General features: G+C 45.7%; 1 protein-coding gene and 1 pseudogene across 2 annotated transcripts in view; both read left to right on the top strand.

Moving 5' to 3' along the window:
• Positions 1–292: 292 nt before the first annotated feature.
• LOC144380233 (uncharacterized) lies at positions 293–9,397 on the top strand (annotated as a pseudogene). The gene is made up of 2 exons (XR_013444197.1): positions 293–560; positions 7,384–9,397. The product of XR_013444197.1 is annotated as an uncharacterized LOC144380233 (transcript).
• Positions 9,398–16,238: 6,841 nt separating this feature from the next.
• Positions 16,239–21,313, top strand: part of LOC118533232 (uncharacterized) — a 102,540-nt gene continuing 97,465 nt past the window's right edge. The window contains exon 1 of the mRNA XM_078062892.1: positions 16,239–16,448. Coding sequence (XP_077919018.1) covers positions 16,416–16,448 — 33 coding nt within the window. The 5' untranslated portion in view covers positions 16,239–16,415. The remainder of the gene's footprint in view (positions 16,449–21,313) is intronic.

The raw sequence follows: 21,313 nt of genomic DNA, 5'->3' as shown, positions 1-21,313 counted from the left end.
AACAGATCTCCACCTAGGTGCTCAGTTGCAGCCAGACTCTCCAGAAATCTAAGTACGGCCTCTTTAAGAAGGAGCTAAGTCCCTCCTCCGTCCTGGAGCCTAGAGTCGCCATTTCCCAGAGGTCCTCGCGGCGCATTTCGGCCTTTTGGATTGGAGGTGAGGTGCGAGCGCTCTTACGCGCGCCTGTGGCTCTGTGAGAACTACTTTGTCGGGAAAGCTGTGCGATGAGGGGCGGGACGCAGAAAAAAAAAAATCGGCGTTTCCGGCTGAGACATAAAACGTCGGGGCGGGACTTCCGGCATCTTTCTAGTAGTCAATCGTTTGGGCTGCCCTGAAGTCCTGTCAGTCTGGTCTGGGATTCGGAGCGCTGGCTGGGGGCCGAGGTGACGGGACGGAGAGGGCGCGAGGGGAGACGCTGTCCCCGCCGCACGGATTCGGGCTTTGGCTGGCGACGCCGCCCGGGCTGTCCCGCGGCGGGGCCGGGGCCTTGATCGCCGGCCCGGGCGTCCGCTCCGCCACCGAGTCCGATGGCGGCGGCCGCGCCCGGGGACCCGGCTCAGGTGAGCGCTCGTCCCCCGGGCCCTCCCGCCGTCCCCCCACCCAGAGCCCGAAGGCCCGAGCGCGGGGCGCCGGCTCGCGTCCCTGCGGCCCAGGCCCCGGTGTCCGGGACGGGGAGGCGGCGGCGGGCGGGGGCCCCGTGCGGGAGCGGGCTCGGGGCCGAGGGGCGTTTGGTAAGGGGCGCTATTGGGCACTGAGGTGGAGCGGCCAGCACGAAGTCACCAGCCTCCGCATCAGGGCGCGGCAGGGGTACCGGGAGGCCTGAGTCCGTCAAGCCGTGCCGTGGACTCCTTCCTCTAAGGCTGGCCTTCCCGCGTGCCGTGGCTTCACAGGCGGCCATGGCACCACAGGAAAGTGCTCAGTCCCCCACCCTGAAGCACATGTTCCGTGCGTTGTGGTGCCTTCGGACCTAGTGCTACTCACTTAGTCCTTGGGTCTAGGGACCCCAAACGTACGGTCCTAGGTCCATGCCGGGGTCATAGGTCAGTGTGCCTGTTCCTGGCAGTCACTGTCAATGGGTGTGAAAGGTTGTGCCTAGAATTGATACCAGGCTGGGTCAGTTCTTAGAGGTAATGATGGCATGTTCGGAATATTCAGGAAGCCACAAGCCTGTCTTTCAGGTGGGAGCAAGGAGCAGGGGGATAGGGGTCAGGACTGCAATGGCGGCCTGAAAACGTGGGTGTCTACTCCAGAGATGATGGGAAGTTTGTATCAGAAGAGGGAGGCGATCTTACCAAGGTCTGAATAGGCTCTGTCTGGGTGCAGAGAGGGCAACGACTGGGCCTGAGGAGGAGGAAGGAAGATCAGGGTGGAGGCTGTTGCCAAAGTCCAGCTGAATGTGAGTGGACCCGAATCATGGCTGAGATGTGGTTGGATTCCGGACTTGTGTTTCTAAAGGGGCAACTCGATCTTCTGGTGTGAATGCTGAGGGTGTGAAACAAGATTCAGGGGTGGTGTTTAGAAGTAGGGACGGAAGCTGCATCATCGTTCACGAGGAACTTGGTTATAGGAGTCGTAGTCACTGGGGATGCCAGGAGCTGTGTTTTGACCCCGCAAAGAGTCCAAAATGTTTCGGAGACCACTAAGTGGAGGCGTTTAAGCGGGCCGCTAAATAAATAGGTCTGAAATCTGGGGTGTGGTTCAGGATGAAAACATCCAAAATGTGGTGGCTACTGTGTGGGCCCAAGTGAATGAATGTGGGTCACATTTAGGAGGGGTGATCTTCAAGTTATGGTGGTAGAGCTGTCAAGGGACCATGAGGGGGAGGGTGGAGGTGGAGGCCTGGGTCTCTGGCCTGGATACCTGGCTGATGGTATCAAGCTTTACAAACACAGGTGAGGGAGGCAAGTGGTTATCAGCGGGGATGGGGGAGGGGAAAGGGGTAGAGGGGCCTCAGAGATAGTGTTATCTGGCAGGTGGCCAAGGCTTCCAGGAGAAGAGTGGACATGAGCTGGATGCAGAGGCAGAGAAGAATGAGGCAAGATCTCAGGTTAGAGCAGGTGCTTATTCACCACTCTGTATATACACTAGGGTTTTATGAGAACTTTGGTGGGGCTTGTGGTGTTTCATTCATCTTGAACAGTAAGGTCAGGAGCACATGTGGTCCTCTGTAAGAGTCACTAGACCAATGGGCTGAGCTTTGAATGAGGGTTAGGTGGACAAAGAAAGGCTATGACTATTGAGGGGACAGCAAGTGCAGCACAGAAGTGGAAGAGGGCCTTGGGTATCTGAGAGCCACATGTCGTTCTGAGTCTGAGGCAAGGAATGGAACCAGGCAGGGAGATCGTCTTAGGTTTTGGTGCTGTGACCACTAGTGGAAACCATGGGATGTAAGAGATAATATTGGATCCTGTTTGAATATGTCAAGCATAATCTGGATGCCATTTGCCAAGTTGTAGCATAGGCCTAAAATTAAGGCCCATTATGGGTGCCCTTAACGTGTGGTGAAAATGGGATGGCGAGGTTGGCTTGAGTGCAAATTCCCCTCCCCACTCTGCTCCTGCAGGTAAGCTCTCCCAACCAAACACCTCCTTTTTATCAAGGAGACCAGAGCAGTTCCAGTTTATCCCTTTGTAGAGGGTTTCAGTTCCCTATCAATCTATGGAGCTTTGTAACAAGCCAATCACATCTTTTCATGGGAACCAAATTAAACTTCTTCTTGATAATACAGAGCTTACATCCCAGAGCTCCTGGTGATTCTTTTTTTTTTTTTTTTTTTTGGAGTACAAGCTTCATGTTGCCCTGTGTGGTGTAGCATGTCCTCCTCTCACATGCTGTGAGTATGTGCTTAATGAATTGCTGTAGTCTCATCTGGCCGGTGTCAGATATCATATGTTTGGCCATCTCCATAACTGTAGGGTAGGAATTCCACCCTCACCAGTGGGATGAAGAGATGCTGAATAAAACACAAATAATATGTGGAGAGTCCAGGGACATGCCTGGTCACATGGAGTGGGCCAGGGAGGTGGTGGTGGCCATGGGCATGTGGCTATGGGATCCAGAGATGTGAGAGATGTGCCCTCTAAAGAACGATGTTCACTGGGAGAGAGATTATACCTGATGGTTCTAGGACCTGGTATTGAGACCTTGGCCATAGCAGGGTAATACGGGCAGCTGGATCCTTCTATGCCAGGCCCACAGCTCAGATATGTATTTGTCCACCTGCCTCTTGTTGCTGGTGTCTGGATCCCATGATTAATGGGCTCATGAAGACACAGTGGTGCCATGGCATAGTTTCTCCTCTGAGTTGGGGAGCTTGGAAGGAGGGTGGGCATGGGGTAGATGTTGTGGGGGAAGGTATTGGGCTCCTCAGAAGTGGACTGTTGTGGTTCATCTGTCACCATCCTGGCAGGGCACTGTGACCTTTGAGGACGTGGCTGTGTACTTTTCCTGGGAGGAATGGGGTCTCTTTGATGAGGCTCAGAGATGCCTGTACCACGATGTGATGCTGGAGAACTTGGCACTTACAACCTCCCTGGGAAAGGCCCTCAAACCTACTCCTGTGTCCTGAGATACTTTTTGTCCTTCTTCTTTCCTGAGGGACAGCTGTATTTTTCTCACATCAGGACCATGGGCTTTGCTTGCCTCCTTGGTTTCCTGGGTAGGTGCTGGGGTTGGTTGGGCGGAGGTGTTTGCGCTGCCCTCTTCTGTCCTTGCGTAGCCCCAGTGCCTGCTTCCCTGCAGGACTCCCAGGGAAGGATGCAGGGTCAGGCATCTCACAGTCATCCTGATGACTCCTACCTTGCTTGCTTGCCCTCCCCCTGGCCAGGTGACTTTGTCCAGATCCCAGGCCCTTTGTGTGCCCCAGATCTACTTCCTCTTTCTGGCTGACATTTCCTCCTGCCAGCCTGTGCCGGGTGTTGTCATTACTGACGTAGTCACTACTTACATGGATCAGACTCTGTTCTTTCAAGATCCTCCTCTGAAGCTTTGTGGTAGTTTTCTCTCCTGCAGGATATCATGTGCTGAGTGGTGCCGGGCCAATCCTGGGTGCCCTTCTGTCTTGTCTTTCCCTCAATACTTTTATCGCCCAGGTCCCAGGTAGTTGCTTATGTTGGGGGCAGGGTAGAGAACCCCTGGTGCTTCACAGGATGGAAATGAATTGTCTTAGTTCATGCTGCTGTAACAAACCAACATGGTTGGGTGGTTAAACATATTTTTATTTCTCACGCTTTTGGAGGCTGGGAAGTCCAGATCAAGGTACCAGCATGGTGTAGTTGGTGGCGGCCCTGTTCCTGGTTCATAGCTGCTGCGTTCTTTCTGTGTCCTTACATAGTGAAAGGGGCTAGGGAGCCCTCCTTTATAAGGGCACTGATCTCATTCATGAGGGCTCTACCTTCATGACCTAACCCACTCCCAGAGGCCCCACCTCCTAATACCATCACACTGAGGGTTAGAATTTCAACAAGTATTTTGAAGGGGACACAGACTTTCAATCCATAGCATTCCCCCCCCGGCTCCTAAAATTCATGTCCTTCTCACATGCAAAATACATTCATCCTATTCCAGCAGCTCCCGAATCTTTTTTTTTTTTTTTTTTAAGATTTTATTTATTTGACAGAGAGCGAGAAAGCACAAGCAGTGGGCTACAGCAGAGAGAGAGGGAGAAGCAGGCTCCCTGCTCAGCAGGGATGCGGGACTCGATCTCAGGACCCCGGGATCATGACCTGAGCTGAAGGCAGACACTTAGCCGACCAAGCCACCCAGGTGCTCCAAGAAGTCTTATCTAAGTATCATCTAAATCAGATGTGGGTGAAACTTAAGGTACGATTTATCCTGCAACAAATTCCTTTCCAGCTGTGAACACATATAGCCAAATATGCTTCTAAAATACAGTGGTGAAACAGGAGTAGAGTAGACGTTTTCATGCCAAAAGGAAGAAATGGGAGGGAAGAAAGGAGTGACAGGTACCAAGTCTAAAACACCCAGGCAAATTTCATTAAACCTTAAGCCTCAAGAATAAACCTCTATGGGGCGCCTGGGTGGCTCAGTCGGTTAAGCGACTGCCTTCGGCTCAGGTCATGATCCTGGAGTCCCGGGATTGAGTCCCGCATCGGGCTCCCTGCTCAGCGGGGAGTCTGCTTCTCCCTCTGACCCTCCTCCCTCTCGTGCTCTCTGTCTCTCATTCTCTCTCTCGCAAATAAATAAATAAAATCTTAAAAAAAAAAAAAAAAAAAGAATAAACCTCTATGGTTCAATGGTGTGCCAGGCCACTAAGCAGCAGTCCCACCTCCAAGGCTCTCTTAGGCAGCAGTCCTGCATCTGGTGCTCTCCTGAATTGGGGTCTCATAACTACAGCTTTTCCCAAACTGGAATCATGAGCTGGTGACTCTAACCGGTATTGGGTCCAGGCCCTACTGCTTTGAGTATTGCCCCCCTGACTCTGCTGAGCACACTACAGCTCTCAGCAGGGTTCCCCTCCCTGAGGCCCTGGTGGGGATATCCTGGCCTGCCTGAACCAGAGAAATGGACCCACCCTTTGAAATCACTATGCCCCACCGGCCCATGCTCTCTGGTCCGGTGTGGGAGTGGCAGCCCTGAGGATCTGATCACTTTGAGGTGTGGGGTGGGTGGGGGTTGTCATTCTTCCCTTGTCTTGAAGAATAGCACCTGGCTTCTATGGAGATGGCTGATGAAGTCTGTGGTACATCTGCATACTAATACCCTTACCAGTCACTTAGCCACACCCGGAGTGTTCCCTTATGAACACTGCTTTTTCTTTTTTTTTCAATGTGGATAGGCTGAGAATTTTCCAAATCTTTAAGTTCTGCTTCTTTTTTGCTTAAGCATCTTATTTTCAAATCATTTCTCTCTAATTGCACTTTATTATAAGCAGTCAGGGAGAACCAAGCCACTCCTTCAACACTTTGTTTAGAAATTTTCCCAACTAAATATCCAGTTTAATTGCTTTTATGTTTTACTTGTACAAAACACTAGAAGATGAACAGAATTCATCCTTTTATATCCATTGTCCATAACATGTTCCTCATTTCCTCCTGAGACTTCACCAGAATGGCCTTTACCATTCATATTTCTACCAACATTCTGTTCACCATTATTTAAGTATCATCTAAGAAGATAGCTTTCTGTACAATTCACCTCTTCCTAAAGTCTCACCAGAATTGCTCTCAGCACTGCCTTCATGACAGTATTGGCCTTTGCTCGTACACACTGCAAAGGTCTTCCAGCCTACCCATCTCCCAGTGTCAAAGCTCCTTCCACTTTTTTAGGTATTTGTTGCAACAGTACCCTACTTCTCATACCAATTTCTGTTTCAGGCCATTCCGACTGCTATAACAAACAGACATAGGCTGGGTGCTTAAAACAAGAAATACGTATTTCACAAGCCTGGTGGCTGGGCAGTCCTCAGTTGAGGTACTGGCAGATTCAGTGTCTGGTAAGGGCCCCTTCCTGGTTCATAAACAGCCGTCTTGTACCTGTGTCCTCACGTGGCAGAGAATGAGAGAGCTCTCTGGGGTCACTTCTACAGGGACACTAATCCCATTCATGAGGACTTCACCCTCATGATCTAATCACCTGCCAAAGGCCCCCCCACCTCCCATACCATCACCTTGAGGGTTAAGATTTCAACGTGAGAATTTTGCAGGGAAACAAATATTGAGTCCATAGCATGAATCCACCCAAAGCAGGATGAGCTCAGTGGGAACCTGGCCCTGGGGGAGACACAGTGTCAGAGTTCTGTTCAAATCACATCAGAAACCTCTTCCGTTTGGTATTGGTGGTGGCGATGACAATGGTGGCCACACCTCATTAGTGCCTTTCCCATTCTGGACACTGCCAACTGGTCATCTCTGCTGCTTGTCGCTTCTACTCTTCCAGCTCAGGGTTATTCCCCGTGTTGGTGACCTCCACATCTCACCCGTTACTGCTCCGCCTGCTGTGCTCTCCAGCATCGGCTTCCAGATGTTGTGGCATGATGTGTGCACATATTCTTAGACTGCCAGTGAACACCAGCTGCTCTGTGGCAGTCATGTTTTCATGGGCCCGAACACACTCTTCTACATAACCCACCATGGCAGCAGAAGACAAGATCTGCTGAATGTTGTTTGTAGAGGAACAAGTAGTAGACCGTGCCTTTCCCTCCTGTATTGTACCCCGTGGTGTATCTTTCACCTTGTGGGGCCTTCCACATCCTGTGATCTTTAGAGGCCCAGTTCTGCTAAGCAGCCCATCTGCAATCTGTACCCAACTCTCTGGTCTTCAGAACAGTCCTACTGATCCATTCCTGGGTTTGTCAGGTACTTTTCTAGAGGTTTCCCCTTCTCACCAGTCAACATGTACTTTACCAGTGTTTCTTTTCTTCAGGTTGTTGGTGTGGAGTGGAGGATAAGGCTGCATCTTCTGAGCAGTGCATTTCTGCAAGAGTATTGTCACTGGACAGGACTGCCAAAGCAGGTATGTCTCCCCAGAAGGCACACCTCTGTGAGATGTGTGGAGCCATCTTGAGAGACATTTTACCTTTGGTTGAACACCAGGAAACACATCCTAAGCAGAAACTGTACATGTGTGGGGCATGTGGAAAACGATTTCATGTCACTGCAGACCTTCCATCAGCACCATAAGCAGCAAATTGAAGAGAAACACTTCAGAAGCAGCATGGGCAGAGCCTCGCTTTTGGAGAAATGCAAATTCCATATGTCAGCGAAGCCCTTTACCTATGAAGAAATTAGGAAGGACTTCCTGGCCAACCTGGGCTTTCTCCAGCAACAGGTCACTCACATCAGGGAGAAGTCAAACAGGAGAACTGAGTGTGTGGTGGCCTTCCACAGTGTAAAATGTCATTATAACAGGGAAGACTGCATGAAAGCTTTCAACCCCAAACACACATTTGTTCAGCACCAGCAAGTCCTCATGAGGGAAAGATGTTACAGGTGTGGTGAATGTGGAAAATCCTTTAGGCAAAGGTCTGGCCTCATTCAACACCAGAGAGTTCACAATGGACTTAAGACCTCATGAATCTGATGAATGCAGAAAATTATTTAGCAAGAAGTACAACCTCATTATGCATCGGAAAGTTCACACTGGTGAAAAGCCATATGACTGCAGTGAATGTGGGAAATTTTTTAGCTACAAATCTAACCTCATTACTCACCAGAGAATTCATACTGGAACAAGGCCTTATGAGTGCAGTGAATGTGGGAAATCCTTCAGCCACACCTCTGGTCTCATTAAACACCAGAGAACTCACACTGGAGAAAGGCCTTATGAGTGTGAGAAATGTGGGAAATCCTTTAGCCAGAGCTCTCACCTCATTAAACACTGGAGAGTTCATGCTGGAGAAAGATCTTATGAGTGCAGTGAATGTGGTAAGTTCTTTATCTCTAGCTACTGTTTCTTTCAGCATCAGAGAGTTCACACTTGTTTAGGACCTCACAAATGTGATGATTGTGGAAAGTTACTTACCACCCTGTCCAACCTCATTAAACACCAGAGAGTTCACACTGGAGAGAGGCCATTTGAGTGTAGCGAATGTGGGAAGTCCTTTAGCTGCAAATCCTACACAGTGGAGAATTCACACTGGAGCAAGGCCTTATGATTGTGGGTAATGTGGGAAATCATTTAGCCATAGCTCCATGCTCCTTCAACACCAGAGAGTTCACACTAGGGAAAGACCTTATGAGTGCAGTGAATGTGGGAAATCGTTTTGCCACAGCTCTAGCCTCATTAGACACCAGAGAAGTCACACTGGAGAAAGGCCTTATGAATGTAGTGAGTGTCAGAAATCCTTTAGTGACAGCTCTAGCCTCATTAAGCACCAAAGAGTTCATACTGGAGAAAGGCTTTATGAATGCAGTGAATGTGGGAAATCCTTTAGCCAGAGCTCTGACCTCATTAATCATCAGAGAGAGCACACTAGAGAAAGACCTTATGGGTGTAGTGAATGTGGGAAATTGTTTACCTTCAACTCTAACCTCCTAAAACATCAGAATGTCCACAAGGAATAAAACCCTTCCCATAATACAGGTAAGTCTGTTATAGACTGCATTGTGCCCCCTCAGAACTCATATGTTCAAGTCCTGCTCCCCAATGTAATTATATTTAGGTGTGGCTTTTACTAAGATAATTGAGGATAAATGAGGTAATAAAGATGGGGGCCTAATCCAGTGTGACTGGCGTCCTTAGAAGAAAAGATACTAGAAGGTATGCTCTCGCATGCTGTGTCTCTGTCTCTCTCCCCATGAACAGAAGACAGACTATGTAATAAGACAGCTGTCTGTAAGCCTGGAAGAGTGGCCTCACCACAGACCAGTCCTGATGGTACCTTGGTCTTGGAGTTCTAACCTCTAGAAGTATGAGAAAATAAATTTCTGTTGTTTAAGCCAACTAGTCTGGTATTTTGTTTTGGCAGCCTGAGAGGGGACAAAGATACAAAGAAAGTACCACATTACATTCTGTTTTCACTGCATTGATAGGTAGCCATGAATAACCCCAAGAACATATAAAAACAAGGTAAAATAATTAGGAAGTCACAAATTTTAGAATTACTTTGCTTTTTTAACAGGTTTATTGAAGTATAATCAATTCGTGTTATTCATGATAGTTATTTTCTAGAAAGTCACTGTGAACACTGCGTTAGTGAATACAGAACCATTGCTCCTGGGGAAATCAGGAATTAGGTTCCTGAGAGCCTCTGGTCACATTTTCATCAGTCAATACATAACATTGGTTTACATGTGTTTCTGTTTAAATGCAACTCATTTAGTATATATTTTTTATTGAATAACATTGAACTCATGGCCAACAGTACTGTAACTTAGCCTGGCCAATACTTAACCTAACATGTACTTTAAGGCACGTTCCTTGTGCTTAGGAATACTAGACAGTACTTAAGCAGGAGGCCATTTGGGATCACAAGATCATGAACAAAAACCACAAGCATGGCAATAAATAGATCATGAGGAGAACACTTGTTTTCAGTATGAAACGAGAAAGCACAGTGTGGCCTTGTAGACCTCATGCACATCAGGTGACTCAGATTTTTTGTACCTCTGCATGTGTCTGTGAATGAGTGTAAAAGTGTGGGTTGATTTTATGGTTTCAATTTTTAGCAGGTAGGTAAATTTATAAACACAAAATCCATGAAAAATTAGCATTGACTATATAGTTTTCTTGAAATAAATTATGTATATTTAAAGCATACAATTTATGTTTGTGTTTTGATACATTCATAAACTCTTGAGACTAAAAGTTCCTTCTTAATCCATTCTTTTTTTTTTTCTTTAATTTTATTTATTTGAGAGAGAGTGAGAGTGAGTGAACGAGCACAAGCTGGGGGGAGGGGCAGAGGGAGAAGCAGACTCCCCACTGAACAGAGAGCCCAGTGCGGGACTCAATCCCAGGAGCCTGGGATCATGACCTGAGCTGAAGGGCCGATGCTTAACTGACTGAGCCACCCAGCACCCTTCTTAATCCGTTCTTAAACATTTATTATTTCATAGTCATTCTTGTTTCTTCTATTACTATGCACATTGCTATGCTGTGTTGCTTCTAATCTTGACATCTAGTCTCTTACCACATAATCTGCGGAACACATTTTCAAGTTCAAAGGGCTCTTTGGTAATCTCAACAACTTGCTCAAACAAAAATACTTAAAAGCATAATAAAATGTTTTCAGTGCCCAATTTTTCTGTTGTCTAAAAATGTGTTTGTTCTTTAAGTCAGGTTCCAAAATGTATCTGACTTCAGTAGTTCTGTCTCATAATTCTCTTTTTTTTTTTTTTTTTTTAAGATTTTGTTTTTATTTATTTGAGAGAGAGCACATGAGAGGGGGGAGGGTCAGAGGGAGAAGCAGACTCCCTGCCGAGCAGGGAGCCCGATGTGGGACTCGATCCAGGGACTCCAGGATCATGACCTGAGCCGAAGGCAGTCGCTTAACCAACTGAGCCACCCAGGCGCCCTCATAATTCTCTTTTAAACTATAGCTAATGCTTTCACCTTTTGAATTCTTATTCATTCCTTGAAGTTCCTGAATCATTTGTCCATGAGCGTTTCTCACCTTCTGGATTTGTCTCTTTGCATATCTGATACAGTTTAATTAGTTACCCTTCCCCTACATTCCTGTAAACTAGGTATTAATGAGATGGATCATAGAGCTGTGGTCCCAGGTAAGTGTGTTGGATGCTACACCTGGAAATCCATACAGTGTGTTTGCTGGAATACCTCATCCCGGCCTTTCGGATACCATATGCCCGGGGATATGACAGATGTGTGCTGGTTACACTGCAGCACATCCCAGCAGCTCCCTGTGGCACGTCTGTGGTGCTGACAAGCCTGTGGGTGTCCCACTGAGAGCCCGAGGACAGGTATGGGATGCGGACACGCCTCAACACAGCCTGGACCCGCAGACACATATACCACCTTGTCCACAGAAAACAAGTGTGACAGACATGAGACACAGGCTGCATTTGTAAAGCACCAGGGTCCCTGGTGAGGAGAGGTGCTGACGCCACAGCAGCTGTGGCCACGGGAACACACACACACACGTACTCCACAGAGACCTGTGAGAGAGGCATGTGATAGGCATGTGCCAGAGCTAGTATTTGAGATACACACATACAGTCACACGGTGTCCATCCATGGATTGCATGTGACAAGGCAGACAGCCTGGCTTGGAGACAACCACCTTCCCCACCATCCCTGCAGGTTTGATGATGTGCTGATGGAAGTGAGAACACACACACACACCGGTGAAACCATGATCATGAACCACTGATGGTGAACTCATGATGAACCACTCTGTCTTTCCCAGGGTTACCTCCTTCCCCTAGATAATACCTTTCTTGCTGTCTTGCATGATTTTCCTTTCCTAGACAACCCATTTGTTTAATTTATTTCCGTATAGATTTGCCTTCTCTAGAATTTTGTATCAATTTAATTTTTATTTTTTGTGGTGTGGTTTCTTTCCTACTGCATAATTATTTTGAGGTTCTTGCATGTGCATATGGTGTATAAATAGTTTTGGAGTTTTTTAAAAATCATTTTTATGTGTTTTTCTTCCTCTGAATAATATTCCTAAATTTTATTTATTTTTTAGAGAATGAGTGCGAGCGGGTGGTGGTGCAGAGGGAGAGGGAGAGACTTTTTTTTTAAAGATTTCATTTTAGAGAGAGCGTGCGTTGGGGGGTGGGGTTGGAAGGGTGGACTGGGGCAGAGGGGGAGGGGCAGGGACAAGCAGACTCCTCTCTGAGCATGGGGCTCAATCTCATGATCCTGAGATCATAACCTGAACGGAAATAAAAATTGATTTATTTGATGTAATGTAAACAACCAAGCACTGTTTCAAAAAACAAAGAGCATTCTCATTTCAATGAATCTCATATGAATAGTAATCATGATTTTTCTAAATGGATTTAGAATTACATGGTTTTAGGGGTGCCTGGGTGGCTCAGTCGTTAAGCGTCTGCCTTCGGCTCAGGTCATGATCCCGGGGTCCTGGGATCCAGCCCTGCATCGGGCTCCCTGCTCGGCGGGAAGCCTGCTTCTCCCTCTCTCACTCCCCCCTGCTTGTGTTCCCTCTCTCGCTGTGTCTCTGTCAAATAAATAAAATCTTAAAAAAAAGAATTACGTGGTTTTAATTATTTGATCTTATATTTGCATTTTTTTTGTCGGGATGAAAACTTTGGTTCTCAATAGCATTAATATTTGAAAATAGCAATGCCATTTGTTTACTAATGTGATAATGGAAAACAGTTTGAATATTTTCAGGTTTTTTTCCTTTAAGATATAATCCACTAGTGATGTAGAGTCAAGAGTTTATATTTTTAAATCTAATGAGTGTCTCTTGGTGTGGAAATGTCACTAACTTGCCAAGTACTCAGAGTCTAACTGCTTTTGTTTTAATGTTTTTGATTAAATACTGTTTTATAGTTAGGTAAAATGTTTGCCTTTGTTGAAATGTCAAAGCAATAACATAACATTAATTCAAGTAATTGTAGCTTCACCATGATCAATGTCTGTTCCTATATGAAAATATGTCAGTAACTTTTTATTTCCTGCCCTGTTTATAAAAAAAATAGATACATGTTTAAAGTCCTCTGCATTTTTTAAACAGTTTATTTTTTTGGAACAGTTTAGGATCACACAAAATTGAGCAGAAAGGACTGATATTTTTCCCTACACCCCTTCACCTACACATGCATAGTCTCCCCCAATTATCAATATCCACCACAAGAATGCTACATTGTTACAATTAATGAACCTATACTGACACATCATTATCACCCAACATCTGTTTATTTTTTGATAATTCTGGCTGCTCTAAATGTTCTCTTTAGCACCCCCTACATGGTGGTATTGCTTAATGTTCTTAAGAATGAAAAAGATTCACATTTTGGAGATGAAACCTTCAGAATGAGCATTTTAGTCCTGTGCTCAGTTTAATTCTATCTGTTCTCAGACATTTTTGCTAAAACTTCTCTGAGGTCTTACCTTTTTTCACCACCCATGATGTTTCATCCAAGCTATTTCTGTCACCACTTTTTAATCACTACATAGACATTTAGTTCTTTGTAATTTGCATTTTACAACTTTTTTCTGAGTTAATATCAATTCCCATGGATGTCAGTCCCTGAAACCACAAGAGAAATGATAATTTCCCAGCAAAGAGATGAAATCATGGATTTAAGATATTCTCAATGTCTCAGTGTTCGGAGCAACCTTTGCATATGTGTTCCACCTTTGAAAACTGCAGCCATTGCTCTGTACCAAACAGCATAGTTTTTTGGTTCTCTTTTTGAGATTGATATCAGATTCCTAAAGGAATTGAATATATGTCAGAATATAAAGTGAGAGAGGGGCACCTGGCTAGCTCGTCAGTACAGTATGCAACTCTTGATCTTGAGGTCATGTGTTTGAGCCCCATATTGGGGAAGTAGAGTTTACTTTAAAAAAAATAATGAAGTGGGACGCCTGGGTGGCTCAGTCGGTTAAGCATCTGCCTTCGGCTCAGGTCATGATCCCAGGGTCCTGGGATCGAGTCCCGCATTGGGCTCCTTGCTCAGCGGGGAGCCTGCTTCTCCCTCTGCCTGCCACTCCCCCTGCTGGTGTTCTCTCTCTCTCTGACATAATAAATAAAATCTGTTGAAAATGAGAGTTTTCAACACATACACGTGTTGCTCAATGAATTGTATACGATTAACTCTAAAGGCAGGAGAGACGTTTTCTGTGGGAACTAGAGAGATCGATTTTTGTACTCCTGCTTCAGGGTGGCCCAACATCCCTCCTCTATCTTCCTTGTCCTGGCACTATCAGGATTATTTTTTCTCTTTTTTTTTTTTTAAAGATTTTATTTATTTATTTGACAGGGAACACAAGCAGGGGGAGCGGGAGAGGGAGAAGCAGGCTCCCCGCAGAGCAGGGAGCCCGATGCGGGACTCGATCCCAGGCCCCTGGGATCATGACTTGAGCTGAAGGCAGTCGCTTAACCGACTGAGCCACCCAGGCGCCCAGGATTATTTTTTCTCTTGTTCCTGACCAAATATACACAAAGGTGACTGCCAAAAATGATTCTAAAGCTTCAGAGCGATGCAATTGAGCTACAATACTGTACTATATCATTACTGTTAAACAAAATGCAATTGAGTAAATTTTTTTTTAAAGATTTTTTTACTTATTTGGCAGACACACAGCGAGAGGGGCAACACAAGCAGGGGGAGTGGGAGAGGGAGAAGCAGGCTTCCCGCCAAGCAGGGAGCCCGATGTGGGGCTCGATCCCAGGATCCCGGGATCATGACCTGAGCCGAAGGCAGATGCTTAACGACTGAGCCACCCAGGCACCATCAACTGAGTAAATTTTTTAAAGATCTTATTGCCTTGGCAATTCATGAATTAGGCAGCATCCAAACTAGCAGATACAGAGCCCTGAGAGCTGTACAAAATGAACGATTTGTATATGCACAAGGGAGCAGGAACAGAGAAGTCATACTAAGCATTTGCTGATTGATGTGGGAAACAAAGGCAGAAGAAAAACTTCCTTACTACTTATAGCCCATTGACAAGTTCTGTGAAACAGGCAAAGTACCTTCCTCTGGGAGCTTAGCTTCCATGATGTTGACACTTTGCTAAGACCAAAAGGCCATCTTAACCTGACTCCCTGGGATCCTGTGAGTTTACTTTAAACATATAGAAATTCCTTTGCAAACTTCCTTTATCTTTACCCCCCAAGATATATGTTAGCAATCATACTCCAAGCATATGGTCCCCTGATACATATCTGAAGGGTCTCATGACTGAGTTTTTGCTAAACAGTAATAAGTGACCTTTTCCTAACAATAGCTAGCCCCCTCAGGGTCCTGGAAACCTTGTTTCCAAAAAACCTTGGAGGTTTGTGCTATCCATAGCCCCCTCCCAACTTGAAAGTATATAATCGCCCACCCCTCACAATCACAGTGCAGCTCCTTCTGCACATGGGTCTTGTCCCTGTGCTCTAGTAAAACTGCCTTTTTGCACTGAAGATGTTCAAGAATTCTTTCTTGACCGTTTGCTCTGAATCCCAACATTTCCATGCTGATTGGTTAAGGCAAGGTTACTTTCCTTAAATAGAGCAAAGAAAAGTCTTGGAGCGGGGTCAGGTAACTTGTGCAGGACAGGCAAGTGCTAACTGGTTGATCTAAGCCTTCCGTGTCTGGGAAAGTTAAACACTGATTTAGTTTTATTTTGGTTTGCTGACATGGGGTTTAGCATGAGTGACATCATCTCGTGTGCAGTTAGTTTACTTTAACATTAGATTCAGCTTCCAGGGAGCGCATTTTGTGTCTGAATGACTCTATGGAATAATACATATATTTGGATTTGTGACCTTTTAGAGCATCTAGAAATATTTTTAGCCATTAGGCACATGGTGAGCTTCTGGGAATCGGAAATCACGTCTCCAAACACTTGATTAGTTGTAGACAGTAATCCTCAGAAATCTGGTGCAGCCCCTTCAGTAAGGTGCAAAGCTTCCCTGCTCTTGGAGCAGTTGTCAGCCTCTCCAAGCTCCTGGTAACTTCCTCCTCTGGACCAGAATTCAGGTAGGAACCAACCCGCTTAGGGGCCTGTGGAGCCAGGGAACTAGATTACCCAGAATGCTCGGCGCAGAGCGGCAGCGTGGGTGACCAGTGAAGTCTCAGGAAATAGGCGGCTCCGTGGGAGGCACGACTCGTAGGGGCGGGACTTCCTATGTTCTCCACGCATATTGACAGCTCCGGGAGCGGGCTTTCGTGGTGGGGTCCTGCGGAGCGCCGGCGGGGGACAGAGGTGACCAACCGAGAAGGCACGAGGGGCGGCGCTGTCCTCGCCGCTCACAGTGGAGTCCGGGTGTCCGCCCCCCTCCGGCCTCGCTCAGCCCACCGAGTCCGATGGCGGCGGCCGCGCGCAGGGCCCCGGCTCAGGTGAGCGCTCGTCCCCCGGGCCCCCCCGCCGTCCCCCCACCCAGACCCCGAAGGCCCGAGCGCGGGGCGCCGGCTCGCGTCCCTGCGGCCCAGGCCCCGGTGTCCGGGACAGGGAGGCGGCGGCGGGCGGGGGCCCCGTGCGGGAGCGGGCTCGGGGCCGAGGGGGCTGAGGCGGGAGGACTCTGCCCTCAGGGGACAGCGCGTGAGGGGGTCACGCCTGGACTGCGGGCCGAGGTGCCGGACCTTCAGGTCTAGAGGACTCCAGAGGCCAAGGAGTTTTGCCCAAAGGAGGGACACGATCTCCATTAGGGTTTCAAGACCCCCAGGGAGTTCAAAGGAAGAGCAGATTGGAGGAGGGAGATGAGTGCACTGAGGCCACACTGCGCACTGAGGCCCAGGGGTGACACAGCTAGCCTTGGGTCACCTGGCGCCAGGGCTAGGAAAGGGAACTCAGTAAGTTTTGCCATTTGTATAAACTCCTGAAACCTTTATTACGATATTAATGAACCTATTCATCACCCCCATATTTACTTCATGCCCTTTTATAATCTCTTTTCTTCTGCTCTCCAGTTAGCTATTGATTTAGCTTCCTTTACAGTAGTTTTTTTCTAAAATTTTATGATTGAAATCAGAGTGTTTACTCTTTTTCCTGTGAGTACCCTCATGCAGCGTATTCATTTTGAGATTCATCAATGTTGTTTCTATGAGTAGTTCATGCTTTTTTTTTTTAAGATTTTATTTATTTATTCGACAGAGAGAGAGAGAGCGAGAGAGGGAACACAAGCAGGGGGAGTGGGAGAGGGAGAAGCAGGCTTCCCGCAGAGCAGGGAGCCCGACGCGGGACTCGATCCCAGGACCCTGGGACCATGACCTGAGCCGAAGGCAGACGCTTAACGACTGAGCCACCCAGGCGCCCCCATGCTTTTTATATTGCTGAAAAATATGGTGTTCTGTGGATATACCATTATGTGTTTATTTGTTAACCTGCTTATGGACATTTGAGTTGTTTCCAGTTTTTGGCTATTGAAAATACTGCTACACAGATTTTAATGCAGTTTTTCATATGCATGTTATTTAGCTTGTGTTAATATCTTGGGTTCCAATGCCTGAATCACAGGGTAGATGAATATATAACTTTTTAAGAAACCTCAAACTGTGATCTAAAATGGTCGTTCCCTTTTGTATTCCTACCAGCAGTGTATGAGTTGAAGTTTTTCCATATCCTAACCAATAGTAGGTATGGATATTCTTTTAAAATTTTAACCCTTTTAAATAAATGTGTACCAGTATCTCACTGTGGTTTTAGTTGCATTTCTCTGATATTTCACCATGTTGAGCATTTTTTCCCCTTTATTTGCCACCTGTAGGTCTTCTTTGGTAAAATGTCTATTCATATCTTCTGCTTTTGTTTTGTTTTGTTGTTTTGTGTAATCTCTATCCCCAACATGGGGCTTGAACTCAGAACCCCAAGATCAAGAGTCACATGTTCCATCAACTGAGCCAGCCAGGCACTCCATCTCTTGCTTATGTTTTAAATGAATTTTGGCTATTTCTCTTTTTGTTAACAAATAAGAGAGTGAAACAACAAACATTTATGTTAAAAATTTCATTCATTCTTCAGTGGTGTGACTTGTTTGCTGTTAGCCATTATTGTTTATGAATACCAGGAGAATATTTCCAAAATGTTCTTTGTGCTATACACAATTCAGTGACCACAAATAGCACATACTTTTAAGTTTTATCTGCATTACTAATATTTTCTCCATCACTTTCTTAGGTATAGATATTCAATACAATAAATCAAGCTGCAATTTGTAGTGTTTGTTTTTCAGTTTTCCTGGTGTAAATACTACCAGCATGACCAATTTTAAAACTTCAGTGGAGGGGCGCCTGGGTGGCTCAGTCGTTAAGCGTCTGCCTTCGGCTCAGGTCATGATCCCAGGGTCCTGGGATCGAGCCCCGCATCGGGCTCCCTGCTCGGCGGGAAGCCTGCTTCTCCCTCTCCCCCTCCCCCTGCTTGTGTTCTCTCTCTCACTGTCTCTCTCTCTCTGTCAAATAAATAAATAAAATCTTAAAAAAAAAAAAAAAAAAAAAACTTCAGTGGAAAGGGCAATTGGGAAAATAGAATTGGGAAGAGGTGCCAGTAGCACAGTTGTATTCTATTTCTACATATGATAGAAGAGCTGCAATTAACACAAGAACATAAAAATAGTAAAAGGTAGTATAATGATTAGGAAGTCAGAAGTTTTTATATTTGATTTTAAAACAGTGGAGGTATATTGACTTAAACTGCACATACTTAAAATGTACATTTTGATGTTTTGATTCATGCTTACACCCTGAAACCAAACGTTTCCTCCTGCCTTTTAAAATTCATCCTTCTCGGGGCGCCTGGGTGGCTCAGTCTTTAAAAAAAAAAAAATAGAGTATAGGTGAGGTTCGGAGCCAAGGACCAAGAAAGAATTCTTAAGACATCTCTGGTGCAAGGGGCGCCTGGGCGGCTCAGTCGTTAAGCGTCTGCCTTCAGCTCAGGTCATGATCCCAGGGTCCTGGGATCGAGCCCCGCATCGGGCTCTCTGCTCTGCAGGAAGCCTGCTTCTCCCTCTCCTACTCCCCCTGCTTGTGTTCCCTCTCTCGCTGTGTCTCTCTCTGTCAAATAAATAAAATCTTAAAAAAAAAAAAAAAAGAAATGGCTTTACTAGTAAAGCAGTATGACTTAGGATGGGCAACATTACTTACTAATGCCCTTGTTTCCCTCGTGGATCAACTTTCTAAGGCTTTGCAGAAGAAAAAGAAAAAGCAGCTAAAGTTATGAATTTACAATTAAGACAGCTGAATGGTCCCACAAAAACTGCCTTTCCAAAAACCCACTCAAAAGCAAAAGGACTGTCTATTATTGTAAAAAATCTGGACATTTCAAATGAGACTGTCACAATTTTTTTTTTTTAATTATTTATTTGACACAGAGAGAGACAGTGAGAGAGGGAACACAAGCAGGGGGAGTGGGAGAGGGAGAAGCAGGCTTCCCGCCGAGCAGGGAGTCTGATGCGGGGCTCGATCCCAGGATCCTGAGATCATGACCTGAGCCGAAGGCAGACGCTTAACGACTGAGCCACCCAGGCGCCCCGAGACTGTCACAAATTTAAGTGGGACATCAAACATGATGATGATGATGATAATAATAATAATAAAGAGTAAGGATGCTCCAAGGGAAATCCTCCTCACTGATACTTTAGAAGTTGACATCACTATTGGAGGGAAAACTTCAAAAGCCCTAATAGACCTTGGGGCTATATTATTTGTTCCCAGCCTACCTTTTTCCATTGCCCTCTCCCTTGGAGTAAAAATTCATTTCAAATGGTAGGGGTTTCAGTGGCACCTGGCTGACTTAGTTGGTACAGCTTGCAAGTCTTGATCTTGGCGTTGTGAGTTCGAGCCCTATGCTGGGTGCAGAGTTTTAAAAAAAAAATTGTGGTGGTTTCAAATCTGCCAGTTTGAGTATTTAAATCCAAATCAATGATTTTACAGTTAAGAAATATTACAGGAAATCGTGTCTTTTTGCTGACCAGTTTTGCTCCAATTCATCTTACAGGTTAAGATCTTTTAGAAACATAATGCTCGTATCACCTTTTCTCTAAAAACGCAAAATGTTTTTGGATTTAGAAGACATACATGACCACAATTTGGTTTCTGAAAACTTAATGATTATAAAACAAGTAGACCAAACAAGCCAACAGGAAGATAACCATTTCTTATTACAAATCCCCAAAGAGTTATGGTCCTCTCCTTCCGATAGAAAACTAAATCAGCTCCTTTTAAGGTCACTGTTGATAACACTAAACCATTACCTAATATTCAACAGTATACACTCAAATCCGAAGCATTAAATGGAATAGAACCAATTATCCAATATACCTAGAAAAGGGGCTCATAATTCCTTGTACTAGCCCTTATAACAACCTATTTTACCAGTAAAAAAGCCAAATGGAATAGGTTGGAGAGTCATTCAAGACCTGACAGCTATAAATAATATTGTGGTGCCTCAACATCCAGTGGTTCCAAATCCACATACCTTGCCCCCCTCAATTCCAGCCAATATGCATTACTTTTCAGTGATATATTTGTGTAGCACCTTCTACACTATTCCTGTAGATAAAGATGGTATCTTTTTTGCTTTTACATGGGAAGGCTGACCACATACATGGACAGTTATAGTGCAAGGTTCTGCTGAGAGTCCTACTTACTTTTCTCATAATCTCAGGGCTGATCAAGCTGATGTTGAATTCCCTAATGGTCCTACCTTAATTCAGTGTGTAGATGACTTGCTTCTGTATTACAAAGCTAAATTAGACTCCCAAAAGGACACTATTTATTAAAGCAATTGGCTGCTAAGGGACATAAGGTCCTTCCCCTTCCCCCTTCCTTTTAAAGGGCCTCTATTAGGGAAAACTTCAAGAAGTATTCCCTATCGGGGCACCTGGATGGCACAGTCAGTTGAGCATCTGGCTCTTGTTTCTGGCTCTGGTCATGATCTCAGGGTCGTGACTCTGCTTGCGTTTCTCTCTCCCTCTCCCTCTGCCCCTCCCACCTTTGCACACTCTCGCTCTCTCTAAAAATAAATAAATCTTAAAAAAAAAAGTATTCCCTAACGCATATTTAGCCCACGTTATATATAACACTCAACAGATTGACTATTGTGTCTCTACAAACCTTGATGGTAATTTTTTTTAATTTATTTATTTTTAAAGATTTTATTTATTTATTTGTCAGAGAGAGAGAGGGCACAAGCAGGGGGAATGGCAGGCAGAGCAGGCAGAGGGAGAAGCAGACTCCCCGCTGAGCAGGGAGCCCGATGTGGGACTCGA

This window comes from Halichoerus grypus, chromosome 15 (genome assembly GCF_964656455.1).
Source record: "Halichoerus grypus chromosome 15, mHalGry1.hap1.1, whole genome shotgun sequence".
Classification (NCBI taxonomy): domain Eukaryota; kingdom Metazoa; phylum Chordata; class Mammalia; order Carnivora; family Phocidae; genus Halichoerus; species Halichoerus grypus.
This window is presented reverse-complemented; position numbering and strand designations above follow the sequence as displayed.